Source organism: Pseudopodoces humilis, chromosome 4 (genome assembly GCF_049639895.1).
Source record: "Pseudopodoces humilis isolate 2021_Gansu_Grassland_sample_001 chromosome 4, ASM4963989v1, whole genome shotgun sequence".
In the NCBI taxonomy this organism is placed as follows: domain Eukaryota; kingdom Metazoa; phylum Chordata; class Aves; order Passeriformes; family Paridae; genus Pseudopodoces; species Pseudopodoces humilis.
The window spans coordinates 31,213,197-31,239,676 of NC_142203.1; the positions used below are offsets into that span (position 1 = coordinate 31,213,197).

The window sequence follows — 26,480 nt, forward strand, 5'->3', positions numbered from 1 at the left end:
CATTACCGTGGCTGCAGGAGCTGTTATTTCTCTTGTAGCAGACATCACGAATAGCAGGTAAATCACCTAACAGATCCCCATGAGTCCATCTTTCCAGCTGGGTTTCTCAGCAAATTGAGTAAAGGCTCTGCCTTCGAGGTAAAAGCCTTCTCCAGAAGCCCTTCTGAGACTATGAATAGACACAGATCTATAGACTGCATCAACCCTTTCAACTGTGTCCTTTCTTGCCTCTGTCCCTGGTCCACTTGTGGTGAGGAGTGTACTGGTGGGAACTTTCCTGACTGAATAGTCAGAGTATCACCTGGACAGGAGGTACCCAAGTCAGGCTCCCAAGTGATTAGATTTTCATCTGGAAGGTACATCCTGTGTGGAAGCTGGTTCTTGAGGCAGGGTAGAGATGTTGAAGCTGGGACTAGGAGTATCTCAGTGGAGTTTGTGATTTGATGATGATGTGCATTGTTCTCCTGAAGAGGAGGGAACTGTGAGGTAGTTGGTGCTAAGAGCTGTTTCACTGTCTCATGTGTCATGATTTTCTCTGTCAGCTGTGTAATCTGGAAAAAGTGGGTACAGTTTGGAAGCAGAACCACAGGTACATGACCCTTGGAGAGTCAGCTGGCTCTGGAAACAGACCAGCAGTTATGAACAGGTCAACAAGAAGTACAAGGATCTGTCAGGGACTTTCTGGATGTCCCCATTGTTTTGTCTAGCTTCAGAAGTCCCTGTGGATGACATCACTCTTCTCTGCACAAAAGGGAGGACACTCACTATTGCAAAGCTTGCAAGGAGCCTATTAATGGGAACAATGGCATTTCTCAGCCACCCCACTTGGCTATGCTGACCCTCAGGTGCTACAGGAGTTCCTTGATATAGCATTGTCCAGGATTGCCAAAATAACAAGAAGAAAGCTGATTTTTGGCAATTGGATGTTCTGACTATTAGCTCACACTTTTCTGATCCTTCTGCTTGAGGGTATTGTTCCTTCCCAGACTCCAGGATATAAGAGCAAAGTATGCACATGGACATTTAGTGGTTCCTTCTCTCTAAGAGCAATCATATGATGGAGAAGGAATGTGAGGTGTGATATGACAGACCAAAACTATAAACCCTGCTCAAAGTCATAAAAGCACTTGTGGAGGCAACATAGATCTGGAAATACTGTGTTAATAGCACAGATACTTGAGCACACATGTCCAGCAGGCTCCTAGGTTCATTTCTCGAGCACGGTATTCTGCTGACACATGCTTACATTATGTATAAAAAAACATCAAAAAATACTGCATCCTGCCTTTTAAATGGTAATTTCTTGGGGGTGAGTTAAGGTTTAAAACAAGAGGGTTCCCCCCCCCCCCCCCCCCATCTTGGTATTATTTTTTCCTTTCTGAAACTTATTAGTGAAAGTGCAGCACATGCTCACCCAGGTGAGTTTCTTAGACTAATGTCGGTGGCAAAAGTGTTTTTCTGGGAGCCTACAGAAAGGAAGGAAGAGTTCAGGAGAAGGGACCCAAAAAGACAATCTAGTCCAATTGTCTGATCACTTCAGGATGACAGAAAATGAAAATATGTTATAAAGGGCATTATCCAAATGCCTTTGAAACACTAGACAGGCATGGGGCATCGAGGCAGACCCAAGTGGTAGACACTGCCCTGAGTGTGGAAACATGCACTCCGGCATCTGCAGCTGGCATCTGAAATCTTTGCAGAGTGCGGGGCCCCGATGGCCGGCATCGCTGCCCCGGGAGGGATTGACTTGCCTGTCATGCCTGCTGGATCTGCATGCCTTTCCGCGCCGTGCCAGGTGCGGCCCCGGCGTCCTCCCTGACCTTCAGACGACGTCGCCCACGGACCGTGCCAGCGTCTTCCCGGGAGGCGCCGCTCCTCCCCATCCCCAGGCTCCCACTACTGCCGGCAGCATTCCAACCTAGCCCTGTCCTTCCCTTAAGACACATATAGGTTACTTTGGAGATTGCTGTCCCACCTCTCCCGTTGGCGACAAAAAGGCGGATCAGCAGGAGAACTCGTCTCCTCCCCACTCAGCTCCAAGCCGGCTGTCGGCATCCCTAAAGGTGGGCGCCAGTGCTCTGGAGTGGATACTGCTCTGCTTTGCCACGTAGCGCTCGCACCGTACACAGCTCCTTCCTTCTCACCTTCAGATGCCGTCCCGAATCCGGGCTGGACAGCGGATAGCTGCGCTCGCGTCCTTCAGCGGCAATCGCAGGGAGACGACTTTTCTCTTTTCCCCCATCCCGCCCCCACCCCCGCCCTGGCCCCCCCCACCTGGATAGCGAGAGTACAGAGACGAGCAGCCGGCGATTCTTCTCCGGCCACAGTTAATCCGAGGCGAAGCAAGGGGGAGGAGAAGAGTCTACTCCCTCCCTATCTTCTTCCTTGCCTCTCCAACTCGTTCCAGGACATAGGGAATGAGAGGGGATCTCCGGGAAGGACCTCAGAACAGAGGATGCAGAACGCTCTCCCACACCCTCCCCCTTTTGCAGGAAGCCGTGGTTGCAGAGATTTCCCCTGGCACACACAGACTCTCGAGGAGAGGCAAGGAAGCAATTGCAAAATGCCACAGCGGGCTGACAGCCACCCCTCCCTCCACGGCAAAGCACAAGGACACCTGGTTGCTGGAGACAGCCGGGGATGGGGTGGGGGACACGCATGCAGACACACGCACCCCTCCGCGGGGCTTGGGAAGCGCTGGCGCCCTGCTCGGCGGCGAGCACCGAGGGGCGAGGGCGGCGCAGGGAAGGGGCGGGGGAGCCGGAGGCAGGGGGAGGGAGAGAGTCCAGCTCCCGCAACGAGGGGAGGAGGAAGGAGGGACCGTGTCGGTGGGATGGTCCGGAAATGCTGTGATAAAAAGAGGGGCGCGGGGGAAAAGTAAGGAGAAGCTCTGGACTCATTCCTTCTCCCCCACTCCGCACCCGCAACTTCCCCGGCAACCCTCGGGCACACGGGCGCCGGCCGGAGCCCGTGGGAGAGGAGAGGAGCCGCAGCCGCCTGCCCCGGCCCGGCCCGCCCCACCCCAGCGCCTGTCGCCGAGCGAGGTATCGGCGCCGGGGCGGGCGGGCCGTGCCGAGCCGGGAAGGGCAGAGAGGAGAGGCGGGGTGCGGGCACACAGAGACGGGGACAGCTCTTGTCCCTCCAGGTGCTGGCACGGCTGTGACCCGGTGCCGAAGCCGGGCTGGGGGTGGGACGCAGCAGCCGGAGCGGCGGGGCTGCTGTGCTGCATCTGGGGCCGGCCGGTGTCAACCTTGAGCCGTCCCGGCTCACCCTGAGGAGGTGCAGCCCTCGCTGGCATTGCGCTGGGGGCTTTCCGAGGGGTTCTGGTGGGGGACTTTCCATCCCGTCACCCGGACTGCATGCGCATCCTGATCGCCCAGCATCCCCTGCTTGCTCTCCCGGGCACTTGCAGGGCGCTTCACCTTCAAATGCCCCCTCGGCGGTCCCGGGCGGAGCTGCCACCTCGGAGCAAACCCTCTGAAAACCGAGAGGCGAGAAGCAGGCGGGGAAACGAGAAAGTTCAAAGGTTTAACCCCTTCCTGCCCGTCTGTAAGAGACAAGCCATGAAAGGGCACCGCATTGCTCCTCCGCACTTGCTCCCGGGCACTTGCCCAGTCTGGGGGAGCCACCGTGTACCCCTGACTCCTCCCAGCCTCTGACCGCTCTCCAGCATGCAGCTCTGCTCCTCGGGTGCCTTGTCGTGCAAAGCAGGGTCTGGAGGGGTGGAGGGCTGGAAACTTGTCTGCACTCAGACAAAGGGAGGGAGGAAGGCTGTGGGGAGAGAGCTGAAGAAGACCAGGCATTAGCCTTTTCTTCTCCTAGAGACACTATTCCTCTTTTGATTGTGCCTCTTTGCAGACTGCCTTCCAAGGATTGCCCGTCTTTGTGCATGTGAGGTGTGAAGTGGGCAGGACCACAAACAACAAACCATGGATTTTGTTATGAAACAAGCTCTAGGAGGTAAGTGTGATTGGCACACAAAGGCCCTTGAATTCCTCCTACCCCTCCCCTTTACACCTGGAAAGAGGGATGATTGTCTACTGTGGTAGGGTCTGCACCTCTAATAGCTTATTGAGAACTTGGAAGAGCATGCCTGTCACTGATTCATGATCCCAGAGTGGAGTGTTTGAAGAATCTGAGCAGGAGAGGGCAGCAACAAGCAGAGACCAAAGCCCCATGTCAGAGAAGAGACTTCCCATACAAGATGTGCTGGCCCTGGGTCATGCCTAATTGGCACCCTACCAACTGGATGCATATCCTGCTGTGCAGTGTGCAGGTCTTGATTTGCTTCATGCCATTCCATGGAGACAGATATTATAAAGGACGAAGACAGGTTTAGGCAGAGTAAGCCCAAAGAAAGAGTGACATTTTGTCTATGTGTGTAAGCCTTCTTTCATCTTTGTCCCAAAGATTGGCCAAATCCTGAACAAAAAAAAAGGCCAGAGCAGAAATTTTTGTCCCTTATATTTTGAGTTATTTTCAGTAAGAACACTGCCACACTAAGGATGAAAATGTTAATAAAGTATTCCTAAAAGTCCAGGTAAAGTGTATACTTCACCTGGATTTGAGGCCAATCTTCTATGTGTTTCTGTATATTAGCTTATGGGTGTAAAGAATTCTTTTAACCTAATGGTGTGAAATAGAAGGAGTAGGGATTTGTGTAGGACAAATTGAAAGCACACTGAACTAATATTTGGGAATGAGGTTCCTTTTTCCCACCTCAGTTACTTTCTAGGCTGCTTGACCTGGACGTTCAGTCTGAGCAACAGTCTAAGCATCACTGAGGTGATGCTGGATGCTGTTGGGAACTGAAATATTGGCCTCAGAGGAAGGTGATCATTCTCTCTTGTACTCTTATCTCCTGTGTGCATTTTTCATTCTTTGAAGAAACTGTAGTATCATGGGGCTGTGTAAATGTTTAATGTGTGGTGATATTGATGTCATATACAACTTCAACATTTACTGCAGGACTCTAGCCCATGGCATGGGAACAATGTTTTCATCTCTGAAAGTGGTGTGTTTTTCACTAGAGGAGCAAAATTGTAGTGTTAAGAACAGTACAAGCAACCCAAGTTTTAGTTGGGGTATTTTAAACAGGGAGATCAAACTGGAGAAGAAAGGGACTAATTTGGTTGCACAAAATAGCAAGGTATGAAGACATCTTGTGAGAAGGTAACAGTTTGTGTGGTAGCAGTGCTGTTTCATTTTACTCTTCAGTGCCTGTTTTGAGGGAGAATTAGGGTTGAGATGTGCAGGCTTTGCACTGTTTGCTGTAGTGCAAGGTCGCTTGCACAGAAATGAACCAATGTACCTGAAAACTGGAGATCCAGCCACTGCAGCTGGAGATCCATGAATCCAGTACAGGGAAATAACTGCTTAGAGACTGCAGTTAAATGTGGGGGGAGGAGGGCTGCAGCAAAGGAATAACATCAACGATGCCTGCTTTTTTTCTGCAGCTTGGTGGCTTAATGTGAGTTGGAAGCAGTGTCTGCCTGTGCTTACAACATTCACCCTGGGCAGACCTTCATTCTAACATGATGTTGCATGCCAAGGTCAGGATTTGTATGATAATAGGACACTCTGAGAAGGTAAATTCAAAAAGCATCTTTTTGTGAAGTCTGAGCTCCTGATGTCTGTCAAGATGCTGTCCAGGGCACCAGCTCATCTTCCAAATGACTTAATGTGTCTGGAACTTACCCACTTACTCAGTAAAGGAGAAGTCTCTGCAGAGTGGTAAAATCCAGTAAATGCTAATTCATTAAGCAGAGTCCTATTTTTAAATTACAAGTGGTTTCAACAAGATAAAACAAGATCTCCCAGTGCAAACATAATATGGAAAATAAAGGTAGTTTTGGACACTGTTTTCTCTCTGGAGTTAAAACCCAAGCTGATGCAAATCATCCAAGCCAGGCAGACTGGCACAGGAGACCAAGGACTAAAGGTTATAGTTTGCTTCCTTAGCTTTGGGGCCAGAATTGTGTCTGTCTGCCAGTTCTGACATCCAAAGGGAGATTTACTTAAGGGTTGGACTCAATGATCCTTCTGGGTCCCTTCCAACTCAGAATAATCTGTAAATTGTATCCACAAGGATGGTCAAAGTAAGCAAAGCACCAAACCTCTAGTGACTGATAGGCTTTCTTTGGGTAGGGTATATGGTCTGATCTGCTAGTTACCATTTTTATTACCCTCACTTTCTGGGAGGTCTTTGGGTGGATTTCATGGCTCTTTGATTTTAGTTTAATATGGCTTTTCCCAGAACACCTCTGAATTAATTTTCTGTTTGATTGGATTTTTTGAATGGTGCAGAAGTTCTTATCCCATTACCATAATCTCTTATGGCACTCTTGGAAGAAAGAAAAAAAAAAAAAAATACTTCAATTTTGTCATTAAGGTCCTCTCTAATTCACACAGAATCAGACCTGCTAGAGATTCTGCTTGCAGAGCATCTACAGCTAAGGTAGCTTAACTCTTTAGCTATCTTGGATGGTGAAAATCCACAAAGGCTGAGGGCCAGTTGGGTGTCCTTGACAGACCATAATGGGTATGTCATTTTTATAATGGGTATGTCATTTTCTCTTCCCAGTATACAGCCCCAAAATGGAGCTTAGACCATCTTAACTATCTTATGATAGTTAAGAGCCTGGATTTGAAAACTGTTCACAGGTGGTTGCTTTTGACCTTTCCCTACTGGAGTTTGCAGGTCTCTGAAGCATGTGAGGAGTTTGGAACCAGGTTTTGTCATGGGGAGTGGTCAATGAAAACATCATTCTCCTACCTCCTCACTCACCTTATTGAGGAAGACAGAGTCTCACTCTCTGCTAATTAGCAGTAACACCAACCTTAGCAGAAAACTTCTGTGGGAGTTTTGCCATTGCCTTTGATGCAAACTTTGAAAATATTAGCCTTGTCTCTAGTGGCACAGAATGATCAGATTTTACTTTTCCTTGGAGTTTTGCCCATAGGGGAAGAAGGCACCGAGGTGTTCAGAAAGTTAGGTGAGCTAAGTAGCAGGTGAGCAGCCAAGGAAAGGCAGTTATGTGGTGTCAAGTTGCTTTCTTTGGAAGTCTGTGTGGCGAGGGTATTTAGGTTTTGTGAAGTCATTTTGACAGGTTATGTATTGTTGAAGTAGAATGTGTCCTTTCCCTGGCTTGTGGTTGAAGAGAATGTGCAGAAGTCTACTGTTTCTGTGCAGTGGAAGGTCATCCTCTGCTGTCCTGCCAGCACTGGGATTTTGCTGCTGTGTTGGCAGCAGAATTTCTGCCTGGAGGTTGACCAGCTTGAAATGTGTCTTTTTAAATTCCTGGTCTCTTCATGGCAAAATTCTTGACCCTTTCATTAGCAGTGGGGACTGTGGTCCAGGAAAAACAGTACAAAATAGTAGGTTTTTTGGCTGATTTCCTTCAGTAGCTTTTTGTTTGGTTGGTTGTTTTTTTGTTTTGTTTGGGTTTTTTTTGTGCTTCTCAGACCTTTCAACACCCTATATGGAAGTCACACTATTTATTGTCTGACAGCGACAGAAGCCATGGAGAAGTCATGATGCTTATTAGCTGTGTAAAACAAGAAGTAGCCAGAGGACATCTAAAGGCACAAAATTGCTGCTTCTTCTCCCACAGGAGTAACAGGAAGGGGATATTTTGTACCTCTGATCCTGCTACATCACAGACATTGACAGAGGTGTGTAGCCAGGGTGATTGGTAACTTTGCTGTTCCTGTGACTGCTCTTTAAATGAGGGCAACGTGAGTCATTTCATGGCTGTATTTTACATTAGATGTGCTCTTTGCCAAGCCAGGTCAAAGCTGGGCTACTGTTATCATGACCAATGTTATGATTTCCCAGGAGAGAGCAGGAACTGGAGGATCCAGAATGGGTCCTGAAGGAGTTTAGTTGTAATGCTTTTCACTGTGCATTGCTTATTTCTTCCTAAGTTTGCATGAAAGCAAATTGTGCATGAACACCTGACTCCCATGTAGTACTACGCTGTATCACTTCCTCTGTCACTGCTGGCTTGGACAAATAGGGAAACTGGTTTGAAATAGAAGACAGTGAAATTCATGGAGCTCTTCTGGGTGTCATTCTGTTACTAGGTGATTTGAGGGCCAAAGTCTGAGACATTTTCTTAACGAAAAAGAAAAGAGGAAACCTATGGCAAGTGAGACAAATTTACTGGAATGTTGGATTGTGATGTGTTTGAAGAGGGAGATTTCCTACTGCAGAAAGCAATATTCTGCAGACCAGAAGAATACTGTGAAATTGTGGTATGCAGAACATGGAGCAGCTCTAAATATGAAGCTGCACAGAACCCTTTTAAAGTGCTACTTTTATTGCCATGAATGGGAAAAATGGCAAGAACTGAATGGTAAACGGTTGGGATGTCTGCCTTATATATTGACCTTTTTTAAATGTCAGCCTGTGGATAAATTATGCAAATCCTTTCACATGTAACAGTGCATATGAGTGGCACTGTCTAAATTTCTTCATGGTTCCAGCACCCCTTGAATTCATACAGCAGTGTAACCCCACTAGGAGGAAGAGTACATCTGGATAGATATTCACTATGATAACTAATACAGGCATGATTTGCTGATTTATTGACAGTGGTTTAGAGTGGGGACTGCTGCTTCACATCTGCTTCAGGCTGTCAAGAATCATTGGACACTTGTTTTGGTTCAGAAGGATTCTTCAAGTGCTACAGGGACAAGACAAATGCAACCTGATTGTCATCTGGAACATGCCAGCAGGGGGGCACTTCACGTCCCTTACCAGCAACTTTGATTCAGCTGTGTGTATCACAAAACACAGTCCAGAGGGAGTCCCCTTGTTCTTGAAGGCAGACAGAGATCCAAACCCTCATGAAGATAATGGGATTTAAGTCACTGTGAGACTTAAGCTCTGAAAGAGCAGCTCCTGTGCTAAGCTTACTTTAGAGAAGATGTGAGGGTGTGTGAATGTCAGATAAGCCTGAATGAAAATCACACTAGTGTTTAACATATTAGCAGTGACCTTCTGTATATTCTGCTGCTGCATTTGCTTCACTTTAGTAGCGTGTGAAGTAAGGATTAAGTCCGTAATTTTTCCTGCAGAATTTAACAAGATTGAGTGGCAATGCAGACCTGTTCACGGTGGAACACACTGTGAAATAAACACAGGGGTTTCTGTTTTCTCCTTCTCCAACTCGCTCTCTTGTTTCTCACATTTCCAGTTCTCTGCTGAGCCTCTGTGATGCTCTGGGACCTCATGCATCAACTAGGCTGTGCTCCACTGCTTCTATTAATGTATGAAGTTCTGTAGCAGGACAGAAGCTGTTATGCAAAAGTGCAAGTCGTAATGCCAACAAATAGCACTGAAATTGACTTCTGAGGTCTCTTTTCTTTGTGATCCTTGAAACATTTAACGCATTAGGTCTTTCATTTTGCAGTCAGGTGCATCCAAGTCACAAAGACTGGAGAGTCTGGCAAGAGACGTGAGATTTCAAGCCCACTGTAGCGTGTGACAGGTGTTGGGGGGCCACTTACTTGAATTCTCAGATAACTTCCACCGTGTTGTGTGTAATTCTGGGCCCCACAAATTCAAAATGTTTTTAAGGGTGTTGAATGCATCCAGAGGAGGGCAACAAAGCTAGTGAAAGGGCTCGAAGGAATGTCTTCTGAGGGGGGGCTAAGGACTTGTTTCTTCTGTATTGGAGAAAAGGAGGGAGAGGGGTCACCTCATTGCTCCCTACAGCTTTTTGAGCAGAGGAAGTGGAGAAGGAGGTGCTGATCCCTTCTTCCTGGGATCCAGTGGCAGGAGGCAGGAACCTGGGGTAGGTGGCGTATCTGTTGCATACATTTTTCACAATGAATGATATTGAAGGCTTTTTTTTTTTTTTTTTCCTTATGTATCCTGGTGGCAAAGAGGTTTTCTTCCAGAAATTTTATTAAGTAGCAAGATGTCTTCCAAGGCAGCAAATGGTTGCTGTAGAGGTGATACCAGTGAAACAGCTATAGTGATAGTCACTTATTTAATGCATCCATGATCCAAACCAGGACATGAAAAACTGACCAGGTCCTTTTTTCCTTTGCCTTTCTTGAGAAAACTTCCATTTATATTTGCTTTCCTCTGTTTGGCTTGTTGCTGTTAGAATCATACAAAGCTCTCCCTTGTGTCTGCTGGGATCTTATTTATGTTTGTCTTACTTGCAAGCATGCACTGTGAGCAGTGTGCTTATTGGAGTATCCTTGGAGGAAATGTGCAGCCTTCAGCTGATTGTAGAGGAAGGCCACAAGGAGCTTAACTAAGATTTATGCTACAGGCAATCTGCTTGCCAAAAGCCTGCTTGGAGTGGAGTAACATGGATAAGCAGGAAGTTTTCTCTCCCAGAGAGGGAGAAATAACGAAATTTCACATATATTAAGTAGTCTGTCTAGGATTGATTCATGGCAGAAAAAAATATTCTTCTTGGTTTTTCTGTCCACTTTGAAGGAAGTGCTGCATGCTCTTGATTTTAATATCTGTTGTTGTATACCTGAATCTTTCTGACTTTTTTTTTTTTTTTTTCCCTTTCATAATTGCAGCAAAGTGGTGGTTTCTTGCCAGATGCATGGTTTTGGCACAAATAGGATTTGTCAGTGCTGAAATTTTAGACTGCATTGCATAGGAAATGCTATCTGCAGCAGTGGATTTGGAACTGGGCAGGAGCCTAATGGATGAAGTATTATAGTTATTGAGATCTTCCTGGTGAAATGGGATGCTCTAAATAATAAGCTGCTGGCTTGCCTTTGTGTTGGCTCTTAAGGAGAGGGAAGTTGAGGATGTAGTTCAACTGTTAGCTGTGGAGACCTACTCACTTGCTAGTGTTCTGGCAAAAGCACAGACATTAGAGAAGACTGATGTATATGAAGTCTGATGTATGTGGGACGGCTTTCTTCTCTGACTAGAAGGGTAAAGTTTGAATTCATAAAGGTATATGAAATCAAATCTATGAAGGCTAGCTTGGTTTAGAAGTCTTGCTGAGTTAAATCGAGACTGTATGGTATTTGTCAGCACTGCAGTAAGTATAGGGCTCCAAAAGCTCTAAGTAACCTCTGCAAATGCTTCCCACTAAGGGAAGACAGGAATCCTGCCCTTACAGGAATGGACATGTCTCTTTCATCCTGGGGCATTCCCCCAAAGGCAACAGCACAAAAATCCTGCTAGCAACAAGATGGCATCACAGGAAATTTCATGTGGCAGTTGCATGGAAATGGGAAGTCCTCCAGCAGTGTTTGAAGCCTGCTAAATTGTTGAGGAGGCCTGGGAGAAGAATGGCAGTAAGCAGGGAAGGCTGGCAGAAAGAAAGGGACAGATATGTAGTGTGTTGCTATTGGCTTGTCTCATGCCAGAGGGCTACATGCAAAAGCCATGTTCTTCTGTTTGAAGACCAAGGTCCCTTCTCTGAGCTTTGTGATATGTTCAGACAAGAGAGGGAATAGACATCTGTGACTATCTAGACATAGGTGCTGAGACTCCGCTAGTGTTACTTAGGGTGAGAATTCATAGTTTTTCAGGCCATTGGAGAGAGGATATAGTTCATGAAGTGGTAGCTGGGATGTTAGTCCCTCAAAGCTGCAGGGTTCTATGCGCACTTCCAACAACTGTAAAGACCCTCAACAGCATGCTGAGGGCTCTTCCAAATTCTCTGTCTCTCCTCTTTCAGTGGTGGGGCAGAAAGTACTCTGTCTTAGCCTTGGATGCTCTTCTTTGAGGTGAGGCTGTACCTCTGCACTGCCTTTGTATATGCATTCCATGTGCTGAAATAAGCACTTGATCAAGTCAACACAGAACGTCAAACTTCCGTTATTTTGCAATTTGCTAACTTACTGCTTTGAGCACTTTGTTGGTTGCCATCATACTTTCTCACACAGAGTCTGATTGTGAGAGCTTGGATATAGTCAGTTATGTTTCTCTCAGGTTAGTTTTTGGGTCTGGAGTACATGTCTCAGGATGTAGAACATTGCTGAGAAAGCTGAAAGTTTCAAACTATTGCTGAGCAGATGCTTATGTGGTTTGCTAAAGCGTAACAGCTGCAATTACAAACACGGCAGAGGCTACTAGTGATCTGTCACTGGTACAAATCACAGTGCATATTAGAAACAAAATAATTCAAACCAATTGTGTCTTTCTGCTATGGACAAATTGACTACCACACTGTGCTGTTTGAGAATTGTTTCTTTTCCCCCTCTCTCCTGTATTTTTAAATGAGCTGCTTTTGAGTTGGGTGGATGCTGTCACTGCAGAAGTGCATTAATACAAACAACAAATTTAATCTGCTGACTTTGTGCATCTTTTTGCAATTTGAATTTGTGATTACCTACAAGAATGAATTTGCTTAGTAGCTACTTGCATTTTTGCATCATGATTTGAGTCTCGTGGCTTATTTGCAGTGATACTGACCTTGAAGGAATGTCAAACATACAACAACATCAACATAAATTTGGGATTCAAATGGCTGTGAATTACCTTCTGTGGAAAATAAAGGAAGAAATAAAAAAACGTCATCCAAGTGGGGAATAGTGGAGTTGTTTTGATAACTTCAGTCTCCTGAGAAAATTAGAGCAATGAAGGGGAAGGCAGACAACAATTAAAGGAAAAATGATGGGAAATAAATGTGTGTCAATGCCTATGTTGACAAATAGTTGAGCTGCCATGTCTCTGTGTCCCTGGATCTATCTCATTTTTTTGTTTTTGCTGGCGAGCTCAGGCAAATTTGGCCAGCAGAAAAGAAGTCTGTACCTTCTGTTGAAGGTAACTGAATGTAAGATGGTTGTCTCAATTGCTGGCCTTGTCTGTGGGAGAATCCTGGGTATGCTTGGGAAGGTCACTTGATCTCTGTGTTAAATGGTGTCTTTCCCAGTCTCCTTGCATAGAAAGCATTACAGGACACCATCATCCCAGGACAACAACAGACTCAACTGCCCTTCCTTTCATGGGAAATGAACACCATTTTTCTGTCCTTCTATCACTCCTTCTGCTTCTTAGTGCTGGACAGAGCTGAACTACCTGACATAATGGACTTGAAAATTTGTCATTGACTTGCTATTGGCAATGAAACTTTCTTGATGTTTCTACTTCACTACCATGGTGTTAGTGCTTGTAGTGTGAAGCTTTCTGCACACCCCCTGAAGGGGCAGAAACTGTGTGGGACTGCCTGGCCTCTGTTCTAGTGTCTGTCCTAAGTGTGTCTGTCTCTTGAATTCTTTGAAAATGCATATACTAATTAAAATCTTAAATTGCAAGAGGACTTTGGGAAAGTTTTACTAAGGCTGTGTTGTTTTTTGTTTTTAACGAAAAACTTTTAAACACCTAAGTTTTTTTTTCCTCAGCAATCAAGAAAAGAAGACATATTGTGAACACGAAGGACTACATGAGATTAAGGCATCATGTCCAAACCAATGTATTTTTAATCTCTGGCAGTTATTTACTTTATGCTGAAGATAAGTTTATGCATGCTACTCTTCCTTGAGTCTGAGTTAAATGTTTTGCTCTTTCTGAATTAGATTTCTCTTTGCAGTTTCCTTCAGATTTATTTTTGCTCTAAATTAAAAAAAAACAAACCAACCCAAACATAATACAAGAGCAAAGAATACAAGTAAGTAAAAATATTGAGGAAAAGAGAAAGTGATTTCAGAGATTTTTCCAATATATGTATATAGTTCCTTCTTGACACAGGAATAAAAGTGCCTGGAAGAGTATTTAGAAAAAAGCTTGACTTCATTAGAAACAGATGAGTATTTTTTGATTTGTGTTTTTTTTTTTGTCTGTTTGTTTGTTAATTCTTAAAACACTGTTCCTGATGATTGCAACTTTCTCCTCTATGTTTTCTTTAAACATCAGAAGTTTCTGTTCCATGTCACCCGGGCTGAAAAATGACAAGATTAAGAGGTGCATGAAAGGAAATTTATAATTACATGGAACTAGATTAAAATGCTGAGGAAAAAGGTTAAGCAGGGACACAACTACTCTCTAAATACATGAAAGAGGTGAACACTGCAGTGAAGGACGAGCTACTTAAAGTGAAGTACAGTATTGGTACAAGAATGATGTGAATAAGTTGGCCATGAGCATCCTTGAGTCAGAAATTATTGTCGTTTGACTTGTGGGAGAGAAGAGAGGTGCTCTCTCTGGGGAATCCTGCTGCTGCAGCAAGCAGAAAGAAATGGAAACTGAGTCTTGGGTGCATTTGAAATAATTGTACATGCTCAGAGAGGTAGGGCCAGTGAGGCAGGAAATAATTATTTGTCCTGAGTATCTCAATAGAGAGTTCATGTCTATGAGTCTTCACTTGTCCATAATAACAGAATTTCCCTAAAGAGTGGTTTAGTTTTTGCACTAAATTTCTACCATTTTTTTTTCCAATATGGGATAACATCTTGTGGTGTCCAGAACAGACACTAAACCTAGCTTAGTGGGAGCCAACACTGTGTTCCTCTGGGTGAGTTAGTTACAGAGCTGTGGTAAATTTTCCCTTTTCTGAAAACATTTTAGCCCCTTTGTATTTGTTTGACAGAAGAGGTTTGCCAGCTTTATTATGTCAATGCCCATGCCTGATTTGATATCAACTTTTGGATTCAGATTGAAAATTATTTTATTTCAAAGGTCTTGGTGGATTTACAAGTAATTTCTAGAACAGATGGCTATACTGGGTATCTTTCCAGCTGTGGTGTTTCAGCCCAGGTGAGGATTTTTTTGAGTTTCATGTAACAAGCATAACTTGAAATTCCTTCCATGGTGACTTCTACCTGCAGTTTACAAAGAAACAGCTGTTTTCAATGAATTTGGTAATATTTTGGTTTTATGCTTTGGTTGAAATAAAAGTAATTTAAGAATTAAGTGTTTCTCTGGAACTTCTTCCTGGTTTTGAAAAAAGCAGTTGTTGGAAAATAAGGTGTTATAAGAAAATAAGATGTTTCATCTTCCTCAGTACCAATATTAACTATTTTCCTGATTTTTAGACTCAGATACACTCCATAGTTTATGCACTTGCTGTCTGCCATCTCAATATTCGGGATTCAGGCTCACATTACAGTGTGACTTAGATCATAAGTCATTCTTATCTAGACAGCGATTTCAGAAGGTGCCTTGAGCTGGCCCAGAAAAGGGTCATATAAAGCATAAAATATAAATAAAATATAAAATTAATATATATATATATAAAAATAAAAAAATATAAATAAAATATAAAGCACTTGGTGAAAGACTCGTACTTTATAGACAAGACTGAATCTTCTGGGATCAAATGTCTCTTGTAGCCTTGCGAGGTTCCTTCCCCATGGCTGATAACTTTGCAACCAAGCCTCCTTAAAGCTGCCTGACTAATTCAGGAGTGCCTACCCAAACAAAACCTTCAAGGGCACACAGGTGGGGGGTAGAACACCAGATCACTGCCATTGCAAGATGGTGGCTTCTGGAAAAGGGTGAGTGTGCCATCACTTTCTTCTGACTGTGCATCTTATTATATTGCCAATGAACACTGGGCCAAGCAGTTCACTGCAATTCACATCCCTTTGAATACCATGTCAAGGTGTTTAACAACTTCTTTGATCATGTGGTCTGAGATCCCCTGCTGAGGACACAATGACTTGCCTCATGGTGGAGGTGCTTGATGGGGACTTTTGGTTTTGGGCTTTGAATGTCATCTGGTAGAACTTTTTAGGTGGTTCTCCTTCCACCTGGTACTCAGCACCTCTCATCCAAAACAGTCACATGTGCTCCTGCTGTGCTGGCAGATGCAATAACAGTTTCATAAAATAAGTGGGTAAAATGCATCCTCTTGACCACTACCACAAACAAGTGTTCTGTTTCCACACAGGAAAGTGAAGTCAAAGTGCAGAGTTTTGACTTTGCTTCATATAGTGAATCCTCTCCCTGGGTTAAATGTAGCATGTCAGTTTCAATGCTGTTTTTATTCCAATTGACTATTGTGAACTGGCTGCCCTGAGTTAACAACACCCATTAATTTTTTCTCTCTATTACAGGCATCCTGTCTTATTGGTAGTTCATATGTAGTTGTCTACTTTTTATTTAGGGATCACTTTAGTGTACATTTTGTTTTGTACTATACAAGATCCTTCTATATTAGGTCTTTTTTATGTGCTCAAAAAATTAATTCTAACTAAAAGACAGTAGAACTAATCTAGCCCAACAGGGATGATCTCTGGCTGAAAGTGAAACTCAGCACTCGAATCTTCACAAGAAGGTCCTGAGCACACACAGGCACTTCTTTGATACAGCATAATGTAACTTAGAAATTTCAGCTGTCTTTCTTGACAGAGAGCTGTCAATCTACTGCAGCTGAAGACCAGCATTTTTTTAAATTTATTGCATATGCAAATAAAATAATCAAAGGGGTTTTCTTCCCCTTTGTAAAAACTCACAAAAATCCCCTCCAAATCTCATGGCTTGGAATAGTCCTTGTTTTCACGCAGGCTGAAAAGGATAAGTCAGATCTATCACCTTTATGTGCATGGAAGTGGTATTTATGGCATATTATTAGGGATGGTCTGGCTATCCTAGGGATGGTATTAGTTACATAAGATCTCAAACATACCTCAAGTGCAGCATGGATGCTGTGGAGTGAAGCAATTATCTATTTTGCTGTCTTCAGAACAGAGCGACCTAGATTCTCTCTTCCTTTTTTTTTTCTCTTTTTCTTTTTTTTTCCCTCCGTTTTTCCTCACAGGGTGGCCCACTTAGTTGATTAAACTGCAACTCAATTATAACTGGTTATGTTACAGTTGGGAATAAAGCAGATGTAAAGAGAGTGGAGCTGATAAAGTAATTTATTTTTTGCTTTACTGGTTAGCTGGAAATTATGATTAGGATTAAGTGATAAACATTTTGTTTAGTAGCTTTTGGGTGACAGATATTTCACAGTAGCCTTGGCTGTCAGTATGGAATGCAAAAGTGATTAATTGAAAAAGTGTGCATTTCATGGCAAGAAAAGAAAGGTAATAGTCTAGTTTATAAAAGATTTGAAATAAGCTTTAAATCCAAAAGAGGCACAAAATGCAAATGCAAGGGCAGCAAGGTTTATATTTTGTTTGAAGTGAATACATAAAACACATTGAAACTTTGCATTATTTATAACTTCTATGCAGTGCAAATTCTCTGATAAATCATTAGAGGCATTAGGAAGGCAAGTAAGTAATCCAGGTAGTAGGAGGTGACCAAGCTCCCATCTAGCAATCTTTGGTAACAAAATTACCCTTTAGGTTAATGACAGCAGGTAGCATGTGGTCTATGCTAAAAACACTGTAGTTAATAAAAACTGACATTCTCTCCCCTCACTTATGGCCCAGGGAGCAAACCAAAAGTAAGCCTGTTCAGTGCAGGACAACTGGGAAAGTAAAATTCTTCTTCTCATAAAGTTTAAAGAGTGAATGGATCCTATAAGAACTCATAAGCCCTGAAGACTTGTAGGATCTGTTACATTTCTAGGCAGGTGTCTCTGGGGAGGTATCTGCAGCAGGGATGAAGGTGTGCTTGGAACGCAGCACCAGATTTATTCCGGGACTCCCAGGTGCCAGGAGGAGTACCTTCTGTCTCTTTGGGCTGCATGCTCAGCGTGGCTTGTTACTGTGTTATGGAATCACTGTTGCCACCTGCACATTCAAGCATGATGACTTAACAGGTGAAAAAGAGCAATGGGAATTCTGCTTTACTTCTGTCTCTGACTGTGGGGAAAGATGATTCTGTAAATACATTTCTTGATGACAGGGCAGGGGAAACTAACTCGTTCCTCTTCTGAAAATCCCATTATCCATTTTCAGCTGCAGTGTCTTGCTGCTCACTTACCACTTCAGTTTTTGAAAGCTGTCTCAGAACTGGAAAGTCTGTTCTCTGCAGCATGAGGTGGCTGTTCCCCTTACCTGCCTGGATTCCCATTCGGCTTCAGCAAAACAGGAGTGTCCATCTATGCCCATCTTCCTTTCATATCTTGGACGATACTTTGTCAGGGATCAGAGAAGAGCTGATGGACAAAAGCCTTTGGAAATCCCCCTTCTTGCATTTGTGCTGAACTTCCCTATCAGGAAGGAATGGGCTGGTAAGGAAGCAGTATGCAGATATTCTGGGAGACAGTGTACAAAGCTGATGACTGAGTTCATTGGTTATGACTAGGGCCAGATCTGCTCCAAGTACAGCTCACTTAGAGCAAAAGAGAAAGATCACACTACTACATCTTCGAATGTTTTATGAGAATGAAATGCTGTTCATCTTCCTAGGAAAATTTTTTGTCTGTTGAGGATTAATCAGAGATATACACAGAATATAATACAGTAATAGAATATAATAGTCATGCAGTTTGAAGACCCTGAAGGTTCAGAAGACCTTGACTTAAAGATGACTGACATCATGGGGAAGGCCACATTTAATTTCAAATAGTCTGAAGTTTCAGATAGTTTCAAGTGTCAATTGAAATTTGAAAGTATCTGAGAAACACACATGATTTCAGATTTTTTTCTCTCCTTACTTGTTTTTTTTTTTTAATAATGATTTTAATGGTTAATTTTCTTTTAATAGCTGACAGGCACAGACATGGACCTTGGCTTGTCTTTCAGTCTCCTGTTTCTCCCTCAAGCCAAGAACCCTCATGTCAGAATGTTATCTCTCTGATTTACTTCTGTGCTAGGATAGCACTATAACCACTTAACGGGAGAGTTTAGGAACTGTCTCTTGGGATGTATCCACCAGGATTGGACTATCCTCATCTAAAATGCAGTGCCTAACAGGAGGAGGATCTAATTAGCATCACTTGTCTCAGCTACTTTGGGACTGCTGCAATGTCCTGAGAAGGCACAGTGGGGATTTGTTTAGTCATGCCCAGGATCAAAAATGCTTTACATATTCCATATAAGAAAGATGGACAAGCCTGATAATGCTTTCTTTCCAGTTTCCCTCACCACACAACCTCCAATCTAGTTTCTCTCTGAAAGCACTGGGTGATTCATGCCCACGTTATCGCCCTGCACAGGGCTGTAAATCACTCCTGTCTACCTCCATGGCACTGCTGGGCATCCCTTTCTCATGCACCCTTTAAGGTGCAGCTGGTGGATGGTAACAGCATGAATCTACTGACATTTTGCTAATGCTATTTGTTACAGCTAGAGCTGTCTGTGCTTCATGGAAATTCTAGGGATTGTTCCTACCGGTTATCTATCAGGACCATCACAATGATGGAAGGAGGGAAGTGAAACAATAATTCTTTGTAGAGGGCTCTGCTCTCCACTTATCCACCAATAAACCTGTTACCCTTTTTTGGACAGCTGCAAAATTTTTCCTGCAACCATGTGTCTAGATTCTGATGCTTGCTGCTATTTAGAGACAGGTGTTTGCTGAACCCAGCAGTGGGGACAAAGAAGGAGAAATGATAGCCATGAATTAGCAAAGCTCACCAGTCTGGATTACAGGGCTAATATGCAAATGGTGCTTCTGAAAGAACTGTTGCAACTGCCAGTGGAGCACATGTGTAGGGGTTAATGCACCATGATTATATCACTGACAGTCTCTGAGTAGTTAAATTCAGTTCAGGGCTCAAGCGGAGAGACCTAAGGTTCCCTATGTTCTGTAAAATGCTCCCTGTTCATGTTTGCTAAGCTTTTAATTAGAGAACCAAATAGAAGAAGTCATAAGAGGTAACTGTGTTGAAATGCAAAATGCTCAGCAGAGCTTTATTTTAACAAGGTGTCTATTCTCAGTCTCTTTAACTACAAAGCCCTTATAAGGGGAGTCAGCTCATGAATCAGTCTTCATTAAGACATGTATTAAAACTGGCAGTAATTGCTCTCCAAAAAATAAGAAATTAGTTGTGTTGGGCAGGATTTGTTGGGATTTTTTCTTATTTAAATCCTGTTCCATGCCCTCAAAAACAAAACAAGCAGTGCACCTGGGATAGTGAGAGAAGAGTACTGTCACAGTTTGTCTGCTCCTTGGAGAATGTCCTGACCTTGCAGCCTTGTTGTTTAAAGATAGAGAGCAAAATGCATGTAATCAGCTACTCAGAAACCTGTCTGACTTTAGCTGACTCTGGTCATGAGCACATGCCAGTATGGTAAATGAGACAGACTGTCCACCTACAGATTTTTCTCTAATTTTATGGCCCATGGGATAATTTTTTCACAGGTGATATGGGAAGTCTTGTCTGTTTTCCAGAATATTCTGGGCCTCTGAAAGATATTGGGGAACAGAAGGTGTGAGCCAAGGGCTTTATTCTCTCTGCCCACCATCACCTCAGCCCACTATCTGAAGCAGAGCTACTTCTTTAGCTCTCCTTCCTGACATGTTGTTGACCTCTGGTCTTGGATGGCAGTCAATTGTTAGACATTTTTTCTTCGCTGCCAGTGCATTGTCAGCAGGCCTCCAGGTTATGAGAAGCTCAGACTGGTTTATACCAGAGGGCAGAATGTGTGCATGAACCCAACATTACTTTCTTCTGAAATTGTGCCTATAGCAACAAATGTGTGAGAGGAAACCAGCTGGTCTGACAGTGGTGCTGTCACTACTTTTTGGGGTAAGGCCTTTAGTATTCCAGTTCAGTGTTATGGCACAGGTAGGCTGGACTTCAGCTGTCATGGTCTGTCTGAAAAAATGGTTCCACTGCTGTGTGATTATGCAGGTAAGCATAAGCACAAATACATGGCTGTGCTACAAACCAGTTAGCCACGCGGTATCAAAGGATGCAGAGACTTGGACTCATTTTGGTGATAGGATGTATTTGTCATGAAAAGCTATTTGTTATCTCAACTTCAGTTTGATTAACTTGTCTGTGTAACATTCCAGCTGAAGATCTTGATCAAGTTATTACAGAACTCAAATGGGTATTGCAAGGTAACACATACCATTTTAACTAAAGACTAGTGTTTCATTATTTAACATCTAAAAAACATGTTTCCCCAAGCAGATCTCTGAGGAACATTTACAGCTGCAGTAAGCATGTGTTCCTTCTCTGGCCCAAAAGGTGATAATGGAGTAATTAAAAGGACCTGTGATAGTTCTTTGCTAGAGAAGGATGAAATACAGCATTGGCCAGAATATTCTGGCCACTAATAAAAAGAACAGGGTAGGGGTTATAAGGTCATTTAAACATTTCCAGCAGAACACAATGGCTTGGAAGAATGGGAGGATTTTCTGCCTGATATACTCATACTATGTCAGGATGAGGAAGAGCAGTATTTTGTAGCTCTTCTCTTTAAACTCCAATATAAGCTATTTTCAAATCAAAGCTATTGCATTGATTTTCCTCTCATCATGATCTTGTAGTAATTGTAGGGGCAGAGAAAAATGTCATGTTGTCTATTCTATGCCTTAGCTGTGACAGTAATTTAGATATCTGTCCTCATCTTTTCAACAAAACTGCCAGTGAGGTCCTTGCAGGAAGTGTTCATGTACTTGTGCACTTGAATATCCAGATACAGAACTGTGGAAATGCCATTGTGCTTCAAAGCTGCTCTGTTTTTTTCCCTGGTAATGCAAAGTATTCTGTCTCCTAACAAGCCTTGCATCTATTGCTTTCTTATATCACCTTGTTTGCACTTTACAATGGGGTAAGTGTCCATGTTGTCATTCAAACCATTAATTAAAATAAAGGATAGACCTTGCAGAATATTCTACCAGGAGCACATTCTTCCAACCTGACAGCGAATCAATTGTACATCAGCTTCCATACTTGACAAAGCAATAGAAGTATTTTCCAGAAGCCTTTTTGTGCTAGCTTCTACAAACATACTGATAGCTACAGCTACCACTGTTAACTAGGAAATTTTGAGGTTCCCTCAAAGAAGCAACATTTACTGACCTTTTAAGGAACCTGTGAGAGGCGATGTTTCCCTTAAGGTAATAGGAGAGGACATCAGCAATATTTCTTTACCATACCTGCTGGTTGCCCATATTAGCTGAGATTGCTCCTATCAGGATTGTCTTCCTGGCAGAAGGTCACAACTGCCAATCCAATTTACTTTGGTGTGGAATGTTTTCAAAAAGAAGGGGAAGGTCTGTAGTTGCTTTCAAATTTGCTAAACAGCAGTCAGCTTTATGGGTTCATTGCAATGGTTTACTCTTTTTATTCCTTGGCTTGCTCCTGTGAAAGTTTGGTAGGGCAGTGGAATTGGCAGAGGTACAATGGAGCTAAGGAAGGTTTTGAGTGGAGTGAGGAAATATCCTGACAACAGAATATGGTGTCTGACAGGTCTTGTGTTATTACCTGCCTCAGAGTTGTTGATATCCTTGAATGGAGACATGCCCCTAATCTAGAATTTAGATAAAAATGCTGGCAAAGCATCTATGAGTTTGGTGATTGGCGTTACACTCTAACCAATAAACCAAGATGTTATTGGTGTTATATCTTCTAAAGTATTGGATTCTTTATAAGTGCATTATATATTGCTATATATTATTGTGCAATGTGTATTGCTTATTAGCAGTGTCCTGTTACCTCTCTCCATGTGCTCTTCAGTCTGCTTTGTGGTTTGACGGATACTGGTCTTTTTTGGAACAAACTAAAACCTTCTATGAGTATGGGAGTCCTCTTGAAGGAGTACTCTGTTCATATCAGAGCAGGAAGAATCTGAGCCTTAATTCAGTATTCAAGAGGCAATTTGCATGGTGGTATGTATATCAGGGATGTTGCTTTTTATTCTAATTGAAAGGAAGACATAACTAGCATGAGCCATTTTTATGTGTTGTGGCTCCCTTGTCAGAATCAACAAGAGGCTGGTCTTAAAACAAGGCCAATACAATGAGGATGAGAGGTGGGGATATGGGGGAAAATAGCTGAGATTGCCATGTTCCCAAGAAGAGAAGTAGGATTTACAGGAGCTGAAAAGAAGAGTACGGTAGCATGTGTTGGGAGTAGGTCCCTTGAGTAATTGCCTGAAGCTGCTGTAAATAAGATCTGCTGTCCTTCTTTCTGACTATCCGTGACAGTTGCACTTCTCTTGAACTGAGTAACTGGCATAAACTTACAAGTGACACATGAATTTTGAATATACCTACCAGTCAAACAACACTTCAAGTTTCCAACCTGAAGAGGCAAAAAGTGCTTCTTAATTCTGTCTTCCATTCTGTTAGTAAAAAAGTCTAAACCCATGGTGGTCTTCAGGTGTGCTAATTTAGGACTATGTTAGAGACTTCTAGCAGCACTGACATTTAATCATTTTTTCATGCCATCTATTAGGAGGAGGTGTGATTTCCCGGTGATTGTGGCCAATGTAGTGGCCCCTTGTGTGTAGGTTGCCTGTATGGTGGTGGGAAGACTTCTTTCTGCACTGGAAAACAGTGTACTGAATTCACAAAAAGAGATAACCTGGTCTGTTCTTTTTAAATTTTGTAACTGGAAATTCCTTGGTAGTGTTTGCGAAAGGAAGAAACAGAATGGAAGTGACTCAAGGATTAATCCAATTATTCTGTTTGCAGTTGAGGCATGACACTCAGCGAAAAAGTTTACCTCAAGAGCATACAAATGTTTCTCTATTAGTGGTTCTCTCTTTTATATTATGTTTGAAACTGGGACTTTGGTTTACGGTCTAAGCAAAAACTGTGTTTTAAAAAAGTGCTTAAAAACATATTCCCCATCTCTCCCCATCTCTTGATCTCTCTTTAAGTCACTATCTGTTAACCTTGCCAGACTTAAAAGGGGTAAAAAAATCATCAGCTTTTAACAGTTGTATTGATTTTTGCCTTAACAGTATAACATTTTACCCAATGTTAAAATATGACTTTGTCTACAGCTGAAAAATTGGGATGTGTAGCATAGGATGTAGATCAATGGGATTGCTCTGATCCCAGCTAATGATTTGTGTCTTTAATCTTGAAAAGCTATAAATGATGGTCAGTAAAGTAAAAAGCATGAGCTAATATTAAGCATATGTGTTGCTGCTTTACTAGGTTGGGACTCCTTTGTTTTCTGTACATTTTGAGGAAACTAAAACTTATTGAGCCTTTATACTTGCTCCTTTGTTGTCTTGGCCTAGACTGTGATCTCTGCATGACAGAGAGCTGAAAATGTGTGCAGAACTATTGACAGCTAGCCAGAGCATCAGTGAGAGCCATGACATGTTGAGACTTGTAGGGAGATGCAGGCTGCTGTCATCAGTTGCTAACTCTCTTTATAAGACAGTCCTTAGGCCTTGTTTCGTGCAGCCACTGGCATTTATTCTCGGCAGCAGAAAACTTTGTTCACCCCTCATTTTAAACATTTGGTGTTTGGCCCATTTGAAGAGTGTGAAGTCACACATTTTTCCAGCTACGCTTCTAGGTCATGTCCCATCTTTCTTTGCATCAGTTCTCTGTCTCCAGTATTGCTTCAGATGCAGCTGTGAGTCTGAGTTCTTTTGCATAGCAGATTTTAAATTGTGATAAGCAGCTGCTAGTTGGAATTGAGGCTTAGGGGCTCATTAGCTCACAGAGACACTTGGATTTTCATTTTCATTTTGGGGGAGCTCATGATACCCTGTAATTACAATGTCTGAAGGCTGTCTGTCCTCCTGGGGCTAAGTAGCCACTGTTTTTCTGCTCTTTTGATAAGTAGCAGCAAAATGAACCATTTCTTTGGAAAGCAGCTTTTGTTGTCAGCCATAGAGGTAGTAGCCTCCTAATTCCTCCTGCATGCACTGGAACACCTTTTTGGTATTAACAATGGATCCTGCTTCTTTAGAGCTGCTAGACAGTAAGGCATTTTCCAAAGCGTGGAAAGGTATTTACTGTTTTTCACAGAAGAGTGAATTAAAGCTTAAGGGTAAAGCTGAATCATATGTGAACCGGGTGACTTTGCCATCCTGACCAGAGTAACTCTCTTTATTAATTAAATTGGGACAGGTTAAGGTTTGAGAATTGCGGATGATATATGACTATGAAAGTATATTCAAAGTAATATACTAGTTCAAAGCAATACACTAACAAGCTCTAAACCCCTTTGAGATAATAATTCAGCAGGCACAGAGTACTTTTCTAACCCAATAGGTGGTCCTGTATGGGGAGAAGACAGGTCCAACCTATCGACAGATCCCAGAAGTCTTCCCCTCAACATTTCTGTATTTTAAACTAATTTTTATACTTCTTCTTTATGTTTAGATGGAGCTTGAGTGACTTTAGTCATACATTGTACTCAGTGAGTGGGGGTTGTACCTTGGGGGTGGGTATCTGAGATAACCTTGGGATGGGGACGCTCATTCTAGTATCTGTTTTCCTATTTGTGATGTTTGATTTTCACTGTGCCTTGATGTTCTGAGGAAGATAGCTTCGATCTGATTTGGGCCAAGGGGGGGCTTGAATCATCAGTATTGGCAATCCTTTGGCAATCCTTTGTCAAGTTGTTATGGAATGTTTTGGATTTGAAGGGAATTTCACAGGTCATCTAGTTTCAGTGTTTCTGCCTTCTTCTAGATCAAGTTGCTTCAAGCCTCTTCCAGCATGACTTTGAACACTTCTAATGATGGAACACCCACAGCTTCTCTTGGCAACCTGTTGTTTTTACAAGAGTACCAAAAGGAAGTATATGTGTATGATCACTTTTACCTTTACACTCATGTATATACCATATGAGAGGTCTTACCTGTACAACACTGACCAAATTGATCCCAGGAATGTGGCTAAGCAGTCATGGAAAAGGCTCTTTGCACAGGTGATCCACATCATGGAGTTTGGGGTCAACCAGGCATCCTCAGTGAGGGAGATGTCACATAGAGAAGCTCCCACAGAGAAACTCATCTTGGGCTGTTGTTCATTTTGGTATGGTTTTAGTGTAGTCATGCAGGTGAGCATAGGATATTGTTCCCAGCTGTGAATTTGAGAGAAGGCCCAACTCTCATGTGGAAATTTAGAGTGCTGAGGAGGAGAATGCATGCAAGCAGCATACACAGTCTAGTTGGAAAGGATTAAAAATAATAAAGCAGAGGGTATTAAAAAAGATACCAATATTTTTACTGATAACAAATGATCAGGAAGGCTATCCCAGGAAGGATGTATATTTGATCAGACACTGATTATTACAGCCTAAACCAGTCTAAAGTTTTATACAACAAGGACACATCTGAAAACAGTTTTTTTTTCCTGAGGATGAGCTACAATTTTGACTTTCACTGTGCATGTAGGTTACCCATCCTGCACTTCTCCTGACATGTACCAAAATAGATTGCAGGTCTCTAATCACCAGGGCATATTCTCCGTTGATATGACTTCACAGAGATGCAGGCTAGTTCACAAAATGTAAGAACTCAGCTTTTACATATGTCTTTCAAAAGCAGAAGCTTCTGTGTCCCCCTTACACGCACTTACTTATTGGTGATGTGAGCTGACTAATCTATGTGGGAGAAGTCTGCTGCAGTATACACATAACTGAAAATGATGAAAGGCTGCAAATGGTTTGAATCTGCACAGTACTCTAGGTTAGAACTGTAAAGACAAAATAAATTACACAGGAATAGAATTTCTGCCTTGCAGTGAGTGGGAGCAATTTTTGGTATTTGGCATAGCA

At 42.8% G+C, this 26,480-nt stretch overlaps 1 protein-coding gene across 1 annotated transcript in view; it reads left to right on the plus strand.

The window, feature by feature from the left end:
* The first annotated feature begins 2,854 nt into the window (after window positions 1-2,854).
* Window positions 2,855-26,480, plus strand: part of CPLX1 (complexin 1) — a 105,191-nt gene continuing 81,565 nt past the window's right edge. Inside the window, exons 1-2 of the mRNA XM_005532413.3 lie at window positions 2,855-3,044; window positions 3,859-3,960. Of these exons, the coding sequence (XP_005532470.1) occupies window positions 3,930-3,960 (31 nt within the window). The 5' untranslated portion in view covers window positions 2,855-3,044; window positions 3,859-3,929. The remainder of the gene's footprint in view (window positions 3,045-3,858; window positions 3,961-26,480) is intronic.